The 13,944-nt window shown below is 42.8% G+C and overlaps 1 protein-coding gene across 1 annotated transcript; it reads left to right on the top strand.

Annotated features, from left to right (window-relative positions):
- The first annotated feature begins 4,988 nt into the window (after positions 1-4,988).
- Positions 4,989-13,061, top strand: LOC119930715. Its single transcript, XM_038749315.1, has 2 exons — positions 4,989-5,252; positions 11,886-13,061. The coding sequence occupies exons 1-2, from the start codon at positions 5,115-5,117 to the stop codon at positions 12,828-12,830; spliced, it is 1,083 nt and encodes a 360-aa protein (XP_038605243.1). The 5' UTR covers positions 4,989-5,114; the 3' UTR covers positions 12,831-13,061.
- The last annotated feature ends 883 nt before the right edge of the window (positions 13,062-13,944 follow it).

A 13,944-nucleotide genomic window follows, 5' to 3' on the forward strand; every position in this document is an offset into this window, starting at 1 on the left:
CATCTTCAACCATTACATTCTCTAATGACTCCTTTCACACTTCCAACATGCACAAGGCTCCGCTATACATAAAAAAGCCTTTTTTAAATCGTTCCAGCTATCACCCCATTTTCCTGCTTCCATTCCTTTTCGAGTTCCTCAAATGGGTTGTATACACATCCATTGTCTCCATTTTCTCTCTTCCAAGCAGCATAGCCTAGTGGATAGAGTACCATTACCACTTTACAGAAGACTCCCACATCACCTCATAAACTCCAACAGCTCCTCCCATCTGTAATCTTTATGGAGCATGGTCTTAATTAAATAAATAGTTTCCCAGTCATAAGTTCCCTCTAGCTTTTCCCTCTTATCCTAGGAACTGCCAGAGCAAAGTTTTCACATTTTGGCTAGAGCATGATTAATGAAATAGGGAAGTCTTTCCAACAGTGCAAGCCTCTTTGGGCTCAGCGGCCACATGGTCAAAGAATTAGGAATTACTATGAGACTTTGCAGGAAGGCAGCCCAGTGGGTATCAGAGACCATTTTGCTTTCTCATCCATGTATTTTTCCCAGTGTTTAGTGCAGTGCTTTGCACACAGTATGTGCCCAGGAAACACGATTACTACTACTACAGTCATTAAGCTTTCTCTGCTCCCTTCACCCCACTTATGGGCCAATATGGACTCCAAACAAAAGAACATAATGATCCCTACATTGCCTGTGCAAAAGGAAGTGTTACCGGGGAGTCACGAGAGGCTTGTTACCAGAAGAGAAATCAACTGTCTGTCTCTTCAGGTGATCTGACCTGGGGCCACACACCTGGGATGCTGGTAGATTGGTCACGGGGGAGACTGGTTTCTAGGCGTCCCCTCTGTGTTGGGATATTTCAGAACTCAAAGGAGAGGTCAGCATGTACCTGAAGACTGTCCTGTGTGGTTCAGTTCTAGTTCTCTCTGGGAGTCCCCACCATCTCAACAGTCACTCTTCATGGCAGGGTTGGAGCTGGGGAATGAGACAGTGACATTGCTCCATAATTCCCATCTTGTTCGCCCCGTGTGTCCTGATTCCTACTGTAACCCTTGAACTGACCTGGGAACGAAGTCTTTTGGCGGGCTCTTTCTGAAGGACTTTTTTGCAAAGCCTTTCCTTTTTTTATGGTATTAGATGCTTATTATATGCCAGACACTGTTCTAAGCACTGAGTTAGATACAAGGTAATAACCTCCCAGGTGGGGATCACAGTCTTAACCCCCATTTCACAATTGAGGTAACTGAGGCTCAGAGACGATAAGTAACTTGAACAAGGTCACATCCCAGAAAAGGGGCAGAGCCAGGATTAGAACCCAGGTCCTTCTGACTCCCAAGCCCATGCTCTAACCACTAGGTCATGCTGTTTCTGTCTGTAAATTCCCAATACAAATCTTAGTATTCATTCAATCGTATTTATTGAGTGCTTACTGTGTGCAGAGCGCATTCTTAGTAGGAATGAAATTGCTCACTTTCCACTTAGTTCAAGACTGTTGGATCTGGCATCGCATAAAGAAGCACTGTGGCCTAGTGGTTAGAGCACGGGCCTGGCAGTCAGAAGGACCTAGGTTCTAATCCTGGCTCTGCCACTTGTCTGCTGTGTGCCCTTGGGCAAATCACTTCACTTCTCTGTGCCTCATTTACCTCATCTGCAAAACGGGGATTAAGACTGTGAGCCCAACATGGAACAACCTGATTACCTTGTACCTACCTCAGTGCTTAGAACAGTGCTTGGCACATAGTAAGCACTTAACAAATACTACTATTATTATCTGTACCAGAAGAGCTTACAGTGGGAGATAATCAGCTGTGGAACCAGTAAGGTTGGTGCCATCTTGGGCAGTTTGATAAAATGTGCAAAGTAGTTAAAGAGAAGACCTTTGTGGTCACCACAGCAAAAGTCATAACGAATGATGGACAAACTAGGCTGTTGGCACCAGATCTATACTTTCTTCCTAGGACAACAGAAATATAAAAGGAAGGGGGTTTCAGGGAACCAACTCCAGATTCTGCTACCTGGTGTTTCCTCTACTTTCTTTTTTATTGTATTTGTTAAGTGCTTACTATATGCCAGGCACTGAACCAATCACTGGAGTAGATACAAGCTAATCAGGTTGGGCACAATCCCTGTCCCACATGAGACTCACAATCTCAGTCCCATGGGATTCCATGAGCAATGGTCATTATCCTTCTTTAAAGGGTTTGCATCCTTTCCCGTCACCGTGAGACTGAATCTTTGAAGCTAATGATTATATACAGAAGGAGATCAAACCCTATTCTTTCCGGGATCAGAGTCACCGTGATGATCCGAAGATGAATCCCAGAGGAGTCTGGGAGGCAGGTGAGGGAGAGGATGTGCCCACCCTTTGCAATGGTGTCTACACTGCCCTCTCATTCTCTAGGACTCACAACCCCCACAGTCTCAGGCTTTCTGGAACTCTCCTCCCCTGGGAGGTGCACCCCACTCTCACACTCCTCATCATGTTGGTGCAGTTTGAGACTATGACTGGACCTGCCATCATCAAGACTGAAAAATCACTGTAGGCTCATTGTACTCTCCCAAGTGCTTAGTACAGTGCTCTGCATAGAGTGCTAAATAAGGACAAATGTCTGATCGACTGATTGAATAAATGGGTGCAAGTCTTCCAAGGGAGAAGACAAGATTAGAAGAATGGTGGCCTGATTGGAGGAGAGTTCAGGGACATTGTCTGTGGGAAGGCCAGCATCCAGGGATAGGGGGCCAAGCAGTGAACCTCCCATTTTCCATACTCCCAGTTAGTGAGGAGCAGTGTGGCCTAATGGGCCTGGGAGTCAGAAGAACCTGGGTTCTAATCCCAGCTCCATCACTTGTTGGCTGTGTGACCATGGGCAACTCTGATTGATTGATTGATTGATTTCACTTCTCTGTGCCTCAGTTCAGTCCTCTGTAAAATGGGGTTTAAGACTGTGGGCCCTATGTGGGAGAGGAATTGTGTCCAGCTTGATTAGAATAATGATCAATCAATCAATCGTATTTATTGAGCACTTACTGTGTGAAGAGCACTGTACTAAGTGCTTGGGAAGTACAAGTCGGCAACACGTAGAGACAGTCCCTATCCAACAGCTGGCTCACAGTCTAGAAGGGGGAGACACAGAACGAAACCAAACATACTAACAAAATAAAATAAATAGAATAGATATGTACAAGTAAGATAAATAAATAAATAGAGTGATAAATATGTACAAACATATATACATATATACAGGTGCTGCGGGGAAGGGAAGGAGGTAAGATGGGGGGATGGAGAGGGGGACGAGGGGGAGATAATAGATAATGATAATAATTATGGTATTTGTTAAGCACTTACCATGTGCCAAGCACTGTTCTAAGCACTGGGATAGATACAAGGTAATCAGGTTGTCCCACGTGGGGCTCACAGTCTTAATCCCCATTTTACAGATGAGGTAACTCAGGCACAGAAAAGTTAAGCAACTTGCCCAAGGTCACATAGCAGACAAGTGGCAGAGCTGGAATTAGAACCCACATCCTCTGATTCCCAAGCCCGTGCTTTTTCAACTAAGCCATGATTAGCTTGTACAGTGTTTGGTACGTAGTAAGTGCTTAACAAAATAACATAAAAAATGAAAATTTTAACAAGGGATCTTGACTAGCCCTTATTTTTTTCCTTGACTAAGAAAAAACGTGTCCCTATTTGTGTTTGTTTATCCAAGGACACACATCATTGCAACAGACATTGTGTTGCCATCATGAACAAGAATCTAAGGAGGCATTGGTGGTGAAAACGTACATGAATCTGTACGGAACATTTAGTTATCTGAATCATATTTACAATTAATATGTAAAATTATCCATTTTACCTGTAAACCACATTCATCTCTTAAGACATAGTTATTTAGAAGACTGGGTTACCTGAGGGTTTACCCAGATATAAACAGTTCCCTTTTTCAATGGTATCTGTTCAACGCTTACTTCCTATACTAAGCACTGGGGTTGCTACACGATAATACATGATACAAGATAAGGTTGGGCACAGTCCATGTCCCACAAGGGACTCTCAGTCTTAATCCCCATTTTACAGATGAGGTAACTGAGGCACAGAGAGGTGGTTTGCCCAAGGTCACATAGCAGACAAGTGCTGGAGTTGGACTTAGAACCCAGGTCCTCCGACTCCCAGGTGTGCGCTCGTTCCACTAGGCAACACTGCTTCCCTTTAAACTCTTTTATATGTTACAGATCTTTTGCACACCAATTCATTCATTCAATAGTATTTATTGAGTGCTTACTGTGTGCAGAGCACTGTACTAAGCACTTGGGAAGTACAAGTTGGCAACATATAGAGACGGTCCCTACCCAACAATGGGCTCACAGTCTAGAAAGGGGAGACACAACAAAACAAGTGGACAGGTGTCAAGTCATCAAAATAAATAGAAAGCAAGCTAGATGCACATCATTAATAAAATAGAATAGTAAATATGTACAACTAAAATAAATACAGTAATAAATCTGTACAAACATATATACAATATTGGCCAATTTGGTTCTCACTAAACAATCCTCCCACCACAACACTTAGGTTCATATCCTTAAACACTGTTGCTTTTGCTCCTGTAGTGTACTTTGGAGCTACTTACTCTATTGTACTCTCCCAAATGCTCAGTACAGTGCTCTGCAGAAAGCACTCGATAAATACTACTGATTGAATGGTTTCAGAACCCCTGTTGTAAAACCGGTGGTGTTCCCAGACTTACAAAGCAACTTCCATAAGTTTTAGAGGTTGAGGGGAAAAAGAAATTGAAATGGGACCTACGCATACTCCAAAGCACGCGGAGCAGCCAACACTACTCACTAGATGCCAAATCTCCTCGTTGTTCCATCCTCTCTATAATGAGCTGCATTTACAATATGAAAATTCTTGATTCTGATTCTGTGCTGGGAGGTGATGTCAGAGTGAGAGAGATGGTTTAAAAGGTGGGAGGGAGGGAGCGAGAGAAAAAAGGAGGAGAGCTCACAAGTAACTATAGGAGGCAGGGAGTGCCTGTTCTTCCTTTGTCCCATTCCTCCGCTCAGCAGGCAAGAGTTGCCAGGCTTAGGGCATCCACATTGGAAACATGATGTCCTGCTGCTTCCTGTGGGCCCCAACCCTGCTCTCCATTGCCTTGACCATGAGCAGCATCACCCCTGCTCCCTCGGAATCAAACTTCCCATTGTTCGGGATCAAGCTAAATTCCAGAACAGCAGAAAATGAGGTACAGTTGCTCCTGGTTTCAGCCTTCTCCATGCCCTTCTTAAACCTTCTACTCACATCAGCCAACCACTGTCTCATCTCAGTGGAAATGGGGAGGGGTTAGGTTGTTCCCCTGAAAAGTCTTCAATAGACCTAACAACTGGAGTTTTAAGTTTATTGTTCTGGAAAACCCCGGGAAGGGATCCCAGAGGGCAACTCTCTCACCTCAATCCCACCCTGTCACCAGAACTGTAGGAGAAAACTCCTTTCTCTTCACCTGCACTGGGTAGATAGCTGTGATTCAAGTGAACTCTCTGGTGTGGCAAATAGACTAAGCTGGCTTAATCTTTAGCTTTCCTATGACCCTGACAGAAGATGGAAAGCAGGGTGGCAGAGTGGATAAAGCACAGCCCTGGGAGTCATCAAGAACCTGGGTTATAAGCCTGGATCCAGAACCTGTTTGCTGTGTGACCTTGGGCAAGTCACTTCACTTCTTTGTGACTCAGTTACCTCATCTGTAAAATAAGGATTGAGACGGTGAGCCCCATATGGGACAGGGACTGTGTCCAACCCAATTTGCTTGTACCCACCCCAGCACTTAGTACAGTACATAGTTAAGCACTTAAATACCATAATAATAATTATTATTCATTCTTCTTGCCCCACTTCTCTCTCTCTGGCAGTAGTTTAAAACTCCTGAAATGACAAATGCTTCAGGGGGAGGATTTGCTCTCCAGACAACACAGTTGCTTGCCTTTTCCCATGCATTCCAGAAGTAACATGAATTTGCTCACACTCCATTCCTTCCCCTATCTGTAGTTTATTTTAAAACCTGCTTCCCCGGATAGACTATAAGTTCCTTGAAGGCAGGGATATCTTCTGACTGAATTGTACTTTCCCAAGTGCTTACTGTAGTGCTTGACACATAGTAAGCACTCAATACCATTAATTGATTGATTGATTTCCTGAGAGTGGGTATTGGACAGGTGTCACAGCTCCTCTCCGGTCAACATTGCAAACAATGTTGCAATTAGGTGCTTCTTTGGCTTTGAAAAAGTATTGCAAATGGAGGGAGTTTTTCTCCATTGGGACTACCAATTAAAGAATGCAGGCAGTGTGGCTAGTGAAAAGAGCATGGAGCTGAGAGACATAAGACCAATTCTAGTCTCAGCTCTGCCAATGCCCTACTGTATGGTCTTAGACATGTTACTTTACCTCCCTGGGGTTCATTTACCTTGTCTGCAAAAGGGGAATAAGAGGCTCTGCGTTTCCTCAACTCACAGGAATTCGAAGACAAAATGAGATCACTAATGAGGGCTAGTCTTCACATATTAAGTATTTTGGAGGATTAAGAAATTTGGTCATGACTAGTCATGAAAAGGAGAGAGATCAAGGCTAGTGAGACAGAACTGGGAATCGTGACATGTCCAATTTGATATGGAGCTTGATATCCTGTTACTCTCAAAATTTCCATGCTTTTTTCAAAAGCTGCGGTAGGCTTTTGAATTTGATTTTCTACTTATTTGCTTATCTATGCATTGCTAGATAGTGTATTACTTAGGTAAAAATTCAGTGACAGTGCTAAGTTTTATGTTGCCAATGAATAATCATCACCTTAATGTGATTGGCATGTCGTGATGTACTGGAAATTGGGTGAATATTATTTTGTATAATAAATACAAGTTGAAGCAAGTAAGTATTATTTTCCACTACTTGCAGCTTTCTGACCAAGCAATTTGGTAAAGATCCAGGTGCACTTGGCCCAAAGTGGGATTACCCACTGATATCTGTAACAAACCGAACCACACTTTCAACTACATATGGAAGGCATACCCAAGTGGTACTATGCCTCCCAAGGAAAACTTTATAAGATGTTCAGTATATTGGGCCCTGAGAGCTGAAATTCTTTTTTCTCATCAATTAATAAAAATGTTCAACATTAAGGAATCACACTACACCTCAGAGGAGTGATGAGGGAAACATTTTTCTTTTCTCCCTCTTCCCTATTAAGAAAAGCAAGAATTGTATCAGTCACAAGTATCCAGCTTCTGGAAGCAACGTGCCTTAGTGGAAAGAGCATAGGCCCGGGGAGACAGAGGACCTGGGTTCTAATTCCAGCTCCACAACTTGCCTTCTGTATGGCCTAGGGCAAGACACTTAACTTCTCTGGTCCTCAATTCCCACATCTGTAAAATGGGATTCCATACCTGTTCTCCAGGTGGGACCTGATTATCTTGCATCTACTCCAGCACAGTATACAGTGCTTATCCCTAGTAAGCACTTAAATGTAATTATTGTTATTTCTTTGGAATGATCATCAGGGCACACAGAGAGTGATGCCTTCTGCCTGAACTAGACTCACAGATCTGATTAATAGCAATGGATTTACATGTATTGTCAGTTGATGACATGCACTGAATTTTCAGATATTTTGAAACACTACAGTTACTCCCAGTTCTCTAATTTGCAGTTTAAGGAACAATTAAAGTTTCCTGGCAAAATCATGTGCAGTATATGGCAACCAAATGAATACATCAGTCATGCAGAGTTTGAATCAACGTTTGGCACAAAACTGGCACACCTACTATCAAACAATTACATCAGCTGTATATTAGTTACTCTAGAATCAACAACTCCTCTCAGAATCACACCTGCTGAGTTTCCAGGACTCTATCAATCTCAGTTATGGGACGGAGAGTCAAGAAGAGGCATACCCATTCCATTCCTAGCTCGGTCAGTGGGTGGTGAATGGCAGGAAATCTGCTGCGAGTCAAAACTCACCTGTGCTGGGCAGCAGCAGCACAGGAGAGATTTGAGGGTGGAGACTGAAGTTGACTATGCAGAAGATGACAATGGTAAAACACCTCCATATTTTTACCAAGAAAATTCTATGGATACACTACCAGAACAATTGTAGATGGAGGTGGAGTGTTCTGGGAGAGATGATAGAGTCACTATGGGTTGGAGATGACTTGACAGCATAAGACAAGAATCACCAAATTTAGCAAGATTGCCACTGCACCTTAAACTGACACCTCAGTGAGTAAATCCAGATTGGGATAGTCTGAGGTGGAAAATAACTCCAACTCTAGTATTTCATGTAAATAGCTGGGAAACTTTTAAAACAATGTACATATGCACTTCTCCCTAGCTTGAGTTCAGAATCAGATTAAGACATTCATAAAGCATGTTCAAAAAAATCAATGGACAGTGATAGTGGGAATGCCAAATGAAACACCACAAAACCACAAAAGCCAAATAAAAGTTGGGTTTGAATGGTACTGGAGAAGTTAATTGAATAAATGGTAACGATAGAGAAAATTTATTTGCATTTCAGGATGTCACTCATTCATCCAGTGACAACAGCCAGACAATGGCTTATTGTAGGGAAAGATGTGGGTGAAAAAAAGCGGTCTAATAAGGTGGGCAAGAAACCACAGAATTATTTTAATAATAGTATTTGCTAAGCACTTAGTATGTGTCAAGCACCATTCTAAGCACTGAGGTAGATGTAAACTAATAATACTAAACACAGTCCCTATTCCACATGATGCTCACAATCTTAATCCCCATTTTCCAGAGGAAGTAACTGAAGCACAGAGAAATTAAGTGACTTGTCCAAGGTCACAAAGCACAGAAGTAGCAGAGCCAGGATTAGAACCCAGGTCCTTCTAATTCCCAGGCCTGTGCTCCATCCATTAGTCCATTTTAGGCCTAGTCAGGGCTAGGCATCTGAAAGGAAAGGACACATAAGGTAAGTCTCCTTCTTGAAGTCCAGTGGACAAGAATCTGGGAGTATGGGGTCCATCGTAGGGTCCACTGGGAACTGATTTGAGAAACTGGATTTCATTGAGAAGACTGTGATTAGATGGGTGAGTGGCTCATGAAGACCTGTGGTCATGGTGACTCAAAGAAGAGCCAATCTCAGGGAAGTAGAATGGCTTTTGGGATGGCCACCCCTGGGTTACATGGATATACATTTAGAGGAGCGGAAAGTGATGATCTATGGGTTTGATTTAAGATGTGTTGCTCAAATATGGCCACTTTATCTGTAAATATCTTTATGTCTGTCTTCTTCAAAAGAGCATAAGGAGGGAATGGGTTACTTCTCTGTTGTCTTGTCCCAAGGTTTTAGTATTGATCTCAATAAATACTATTACTACTAGTACTGTTTCTACTACTAATATTTAACTCCTACCTCCCTAGATAAGCAAATGATGACTGTTCAAAACCAGAAGGGTCTGAGTGGTCTGTTTCAGATTCACAAAGCTCAGAGAAATCACTATTACAGGGAGGAATGAGAGTTGCCACCTTCTGCAACTTGGACATCAGCTAATTTACTCAATTAACTCCCTTCAGTACCGTCGAAGTCTATCTTTTATTGGGCTTTTGTGGTGATACAATATGGAATTCCCACAACTACTGTCTATTATTTTTTTAAGAACATGCTTCATTAATTTCTGAACTGATTATGAACTCAACTTTAGAGTTAGGAAGGATTGCATATGTATGTTTTTTGAAATCACTGGTTAACTGTGAAATGCAGATACTTACCATGCCATTTAAAGTTGGAAACTCAGACCATCATGGGATGGTGGACAATCTACATCTCCACCCCTGTTCTCTCTCCCTCCCTCCAGGCTCATATCTCCTCCTGCCTTCAGGACATCTCCACCTGGATGTCCACCCAACACCTAAAGCTCAACATGTCCAAGACTGAGCTTTTTATCTTCCCCCCCAAACCCCGTCCTCTCCCTGCCTTTCCTGTTACTGTAGAAGGCACCACCATCCTTCCTGTCTCACAAGCCCGCAACCTTGGTGTCATCCTTGACTCTGCTCTCTCATTCACCCCACACATCTAATCCATCACAAAAACCTGCCAGTCTCACCTCCACAACATTGCCAAGATCCACCCTTTCCTCTCCATCCAAACCACTGCCTTGCTGGTTCAATATCTCATCCTGTCTTGATTGGAATACTGCATCAGGCTTCTTTCTGATCTCCCATCCTCCTGTCTCTCTCCACTTCAGTCTATTCTTCACTCTGCTGCCCAAATTATCTTTGTACAGAAACGCTCTAGGCATGTCACTCCCCTCCTCAAAAATCTCCAGTGGTTGCCTATCAACCTTTGAATCAAGCAAAAACTCCTCACTCTCAGCTTCAAAGCTCTCCATTACCTTGGCCCCTCCTACCTCACCTCCCTTCTCTCCTTCTACAGCCCAGCCTGCATGCTCTGCTCCTCTGCCACTAACCTCCTCACTGTGCCTTGTTCTTGCCTGTCCTGCCTTTGATGCCTGGCCCACGTCCTACCTCTGGCTTGGAATGACTTCTCTCCACACATCTGCCAAACTAGCTCTCTTCCTCCCTTCAAAGCCCTACTGAGAGCTCATCTCCTCCAGGAGGCCTTCCCAGACTGAGCCCTCCCTTTTCCTCTCTTCCTCCTCCCCATTGCCCCCCATCCCCCTTTGCCCTACCCCTTCCCCTCCCTATAGCACCTGTGTATATTTGTACATATTACTCTATTTTATTAATGATGTGTATATAGCTATAATTCTATATATTTTGAGGTATTGACACCTGTCTACTTGTTTTGTTGTCTGTCTCCCCCTTCTAGACTTTGAGCCTGTTGTTGGGTAGGGACCGTCTCTATATGTTGCCAATTTGTACTCCCCAAGTGCTTAGTACAGTGCTCTGCACACAGTAAGAGCTCAATAAATACGATTGAATGAATGAATGAATCTCAGAGTGAGCTAGTCAATCTCTCAGTCATTTATTGAGCACTTACTGTGTGCAGAGAACTGTACTAAGTGCTTGGGAGAGTACTATACATCAGTGGGGTAGTCCCTGCACACAACGAGCTTACAGTCTGGAGGGACTAGTGTGGGCCCCTAAAAATGTCCCTGCTTTGGCTGCAATACAAAGTGAGAACTAGAACTTGGGGATTTCCCTTGGGTGACTGATCCCGAAGATGCGTAAAGTGGGTTCACAAGATGACAGAAGGGGCAAGGACAACCGCACAAATGATCACACACCTAAGGCATTCCTGAAGGCCTGTGAGCACTCATTTACACAACTTCAGCTTGGTAAGGAATGCATGCACCAGTCCAAAATGGGATGGACAAGAAATCAGCAGAAAATGGATCCCCACTGCCTACCAAATGGAAGCAGCATGGCTTAGTGGAAAGACCAACGCCTGGGAGTCGGAGGACCTGGCTTCTAATCCCTGATCCACCTCTTGCTGGCTGTGTGACCTGTGACCTGTAAAATAGGTATTAAGACTGTGAGTCCTATGTGGGGTAGGGACTGCTTCCAACCTGATTATCACGTATCTACCCCAGCACTTAGTACAGTGTCTGGTACATAGTAAGTGCTTAAATACCATTAAAAAGTAGATGTTATACCCACTTGGGACACTCTTCCCAATTAAAGCTTTATAAGTTTCAGTTCAGTTATAAGTATTCATTCAATCATATTTATTAAACATTTACTGTGTACAGAGCCCTGTACTAAGCACTTGGGAAAATACAGTTAGTCCCCAAGAGGTGAAATTTTTGTTTTCAGTTGATAAAACAGACTGACATCCAAGAATAGAGTTACACCTTAAGGGAGAGACAAGGAAAATGATGTTTTCTTTCTCTTCTTGTTCCCCTTTCAGAAAAACAAAAATCCTCTCACAGTCCCAAGCATCCAGTTTCACTGGAAGACTTTTGTAGCAGGCCACACAGAGAGTGACATCTTTTGGCTGAACCAGACCCATGCCATCCAGAGGATGACCTATATGGAGATGTCGGAACGGTCCCAGGGAAATGATGACAAACAACAGTCTCAAAGTACAGGAAAAATCTTGATTCTAAACTGTCAAACTAGAGGATTGCATTGGCTGTCATCCATTCAGACGATCCAGGAAAGTCCAATACCACTGAAGTTATCTTGGGTGTGGACTGAAAATGGTACAACTCATAGTTATGATCACTACCAAGCGAATGCTCAAGGACAACAGTTGAACTCTTTTTCTGTAAATGTGGATTCACAGTTTCAAAGGTGGTTTCATTGTTGTTGGCAAAGTAAGAGTTTGAAGAATTGCAATAATAGGGTTGATTTTAGGATGAAAGATTATAAATTTAACTCTTTTGAAAATTCCTCCATAGGTCTGAAGAACAATGTTAAACAGTTAGATAACAGAGTGGAGTTAAAGAGAAGACAGACTAGAGACTTGGATCCCTCTCAGGGAATAATGGAGTTGGGAAGATATGTCAGTGGGGTAGTATGGGCTAACACAGGAGGAGAGGCTGTTTTTCCTTGCATTCTTGATTTGGATTGCCCAAATACAGCTCTCTCCAATCGTAGGAATGATTGGTTTCACAACTCAGATTTGGTCATTGCATCAGAGGAACAGGGAGTCATGTATGGCATATGGGGAAAGGGAGTATCCTATACAAACCCAGATAATCCATTGGATATTTCCTTTAAACTACATGAAGTTTCCCCTGCTGATGAAGGACCCTATGAAGGGACCTATGCTATAGATGGTATTGGGATAGCAAAATGCATCTATACACTGAAAGTTGGCAGTCCACTTAATGACACACAATCGTCTTAACACATGTTGTGGGGCTAAAATCCAGAGAACCTTACACCTTACCACAGACCATACGATGGAAAAGATTGTCTGCATATGTATTTCCTTATTACTAACTTTCTTCCAACTAGTTTTACCTTTACCTTTTTCTAATCAGACATGGATTAAGTAAATAGAAGCACTGATTCAGTCCCGAAAAAAAAAAGAAACCATCATTAAATCCTCACAGCACAAATACATGTTCTTCTAGAACAAAGAGAGTAATTCTTGATTGCACTTTTGGAGAGTTATACCTCGGACTGACTTCCAGGTAATATCGTGGAGAGGAAAGAACTAAATCTAAAGACTATGATGAATGCCACTGAGCAAGTAATGAAAACAGGGGATGGAACTGAGAAGCAGCATGGCCTAATGGATAGAGCATGGTCTGTGGGTCAGAAGGACCTGGGTTCTAATCCCTGCTCTGCCACATGTCTGCTGTTACCTTAATTCCTTAATTTCACTTAATTTCTCTGCGCCTCAATTTCCTCATCTGGAAAATGGGGATTAAGACATGCACCTAACTGTGAAAGATTTTGAAACAATACAATTACTCACAGTTCTCTGAGTCACAGTTTAAGGGACAATAAGATTCTGTTGGCCAGATCATTAAGCCAAATAATTACATCAGTCTAATGCTTGATGCAGAACCTCACTCTCTGAAACAATGAGGTACTAGGAACGTTAACAAACTTCTAATTCCTTCCAGCTACTAGTCTACACTTCAAAATTCAATAATTAGCTGATATAAAGGCACTTCTTGTGCCATCAAGCATGTCTAACTTTTGATACTAACAATTGATGATGATAATAATAAAAATAGCAACAATGTATGTGTCAAGCACTATTCTAAGCACTGGGGAAGATACAAGATAGTCAGGTCAGACACAGTCCCTGTCCCACACAGGGCTCACAATCCATGTAGGAGGACAGCAAATATTGAATTGTCATTTTACAGATGAGGAAACTAAGTCAGAGAAGTTTAGTCACTTGCTCAAGGTCACATAGCAGGCATTTGGAGGATACAGAATTAGAACCCAGGTCCTTGACTTTCAGGCCTGTGCTCTTTCCACTAGGTCACACTGCTCCTCAGTGT

This window comes from Tachyglossus aculeatus, chromosome 7, assembly GCF_015852505.1.
Source record: "Tachyglossus aculeatus isolate mTacAcu1 chromosome 7, mTacAcu1.pri, whole genome shotgun sequence".
Taxonomy (NCBI): domain Eukaryota; kingdom Metazoa; phylum Chordata; class Mammalia; order Monotremata; family Tachyglossidae; genus Tachyglossus; species Tachyglossus aculeatus.

Bases quoted from the DNA above. Each gene is read 5' to 3' on its own strand.
- LOC119930715 (XM_038749315.1), top strand. From the start codon at position 5,115: ATGATGTCCTGCTGCTTCCTGTGGGCCCCAACCCTGCTCTCCATTGCC. The intron at 5,253-11,885 runs GTACAGTTGCTC...TTCCCCTTTCAG, and splicing joins CCAGAACAGCAGAAAATGAG to AAAAACAAAAATCCTCTCAC.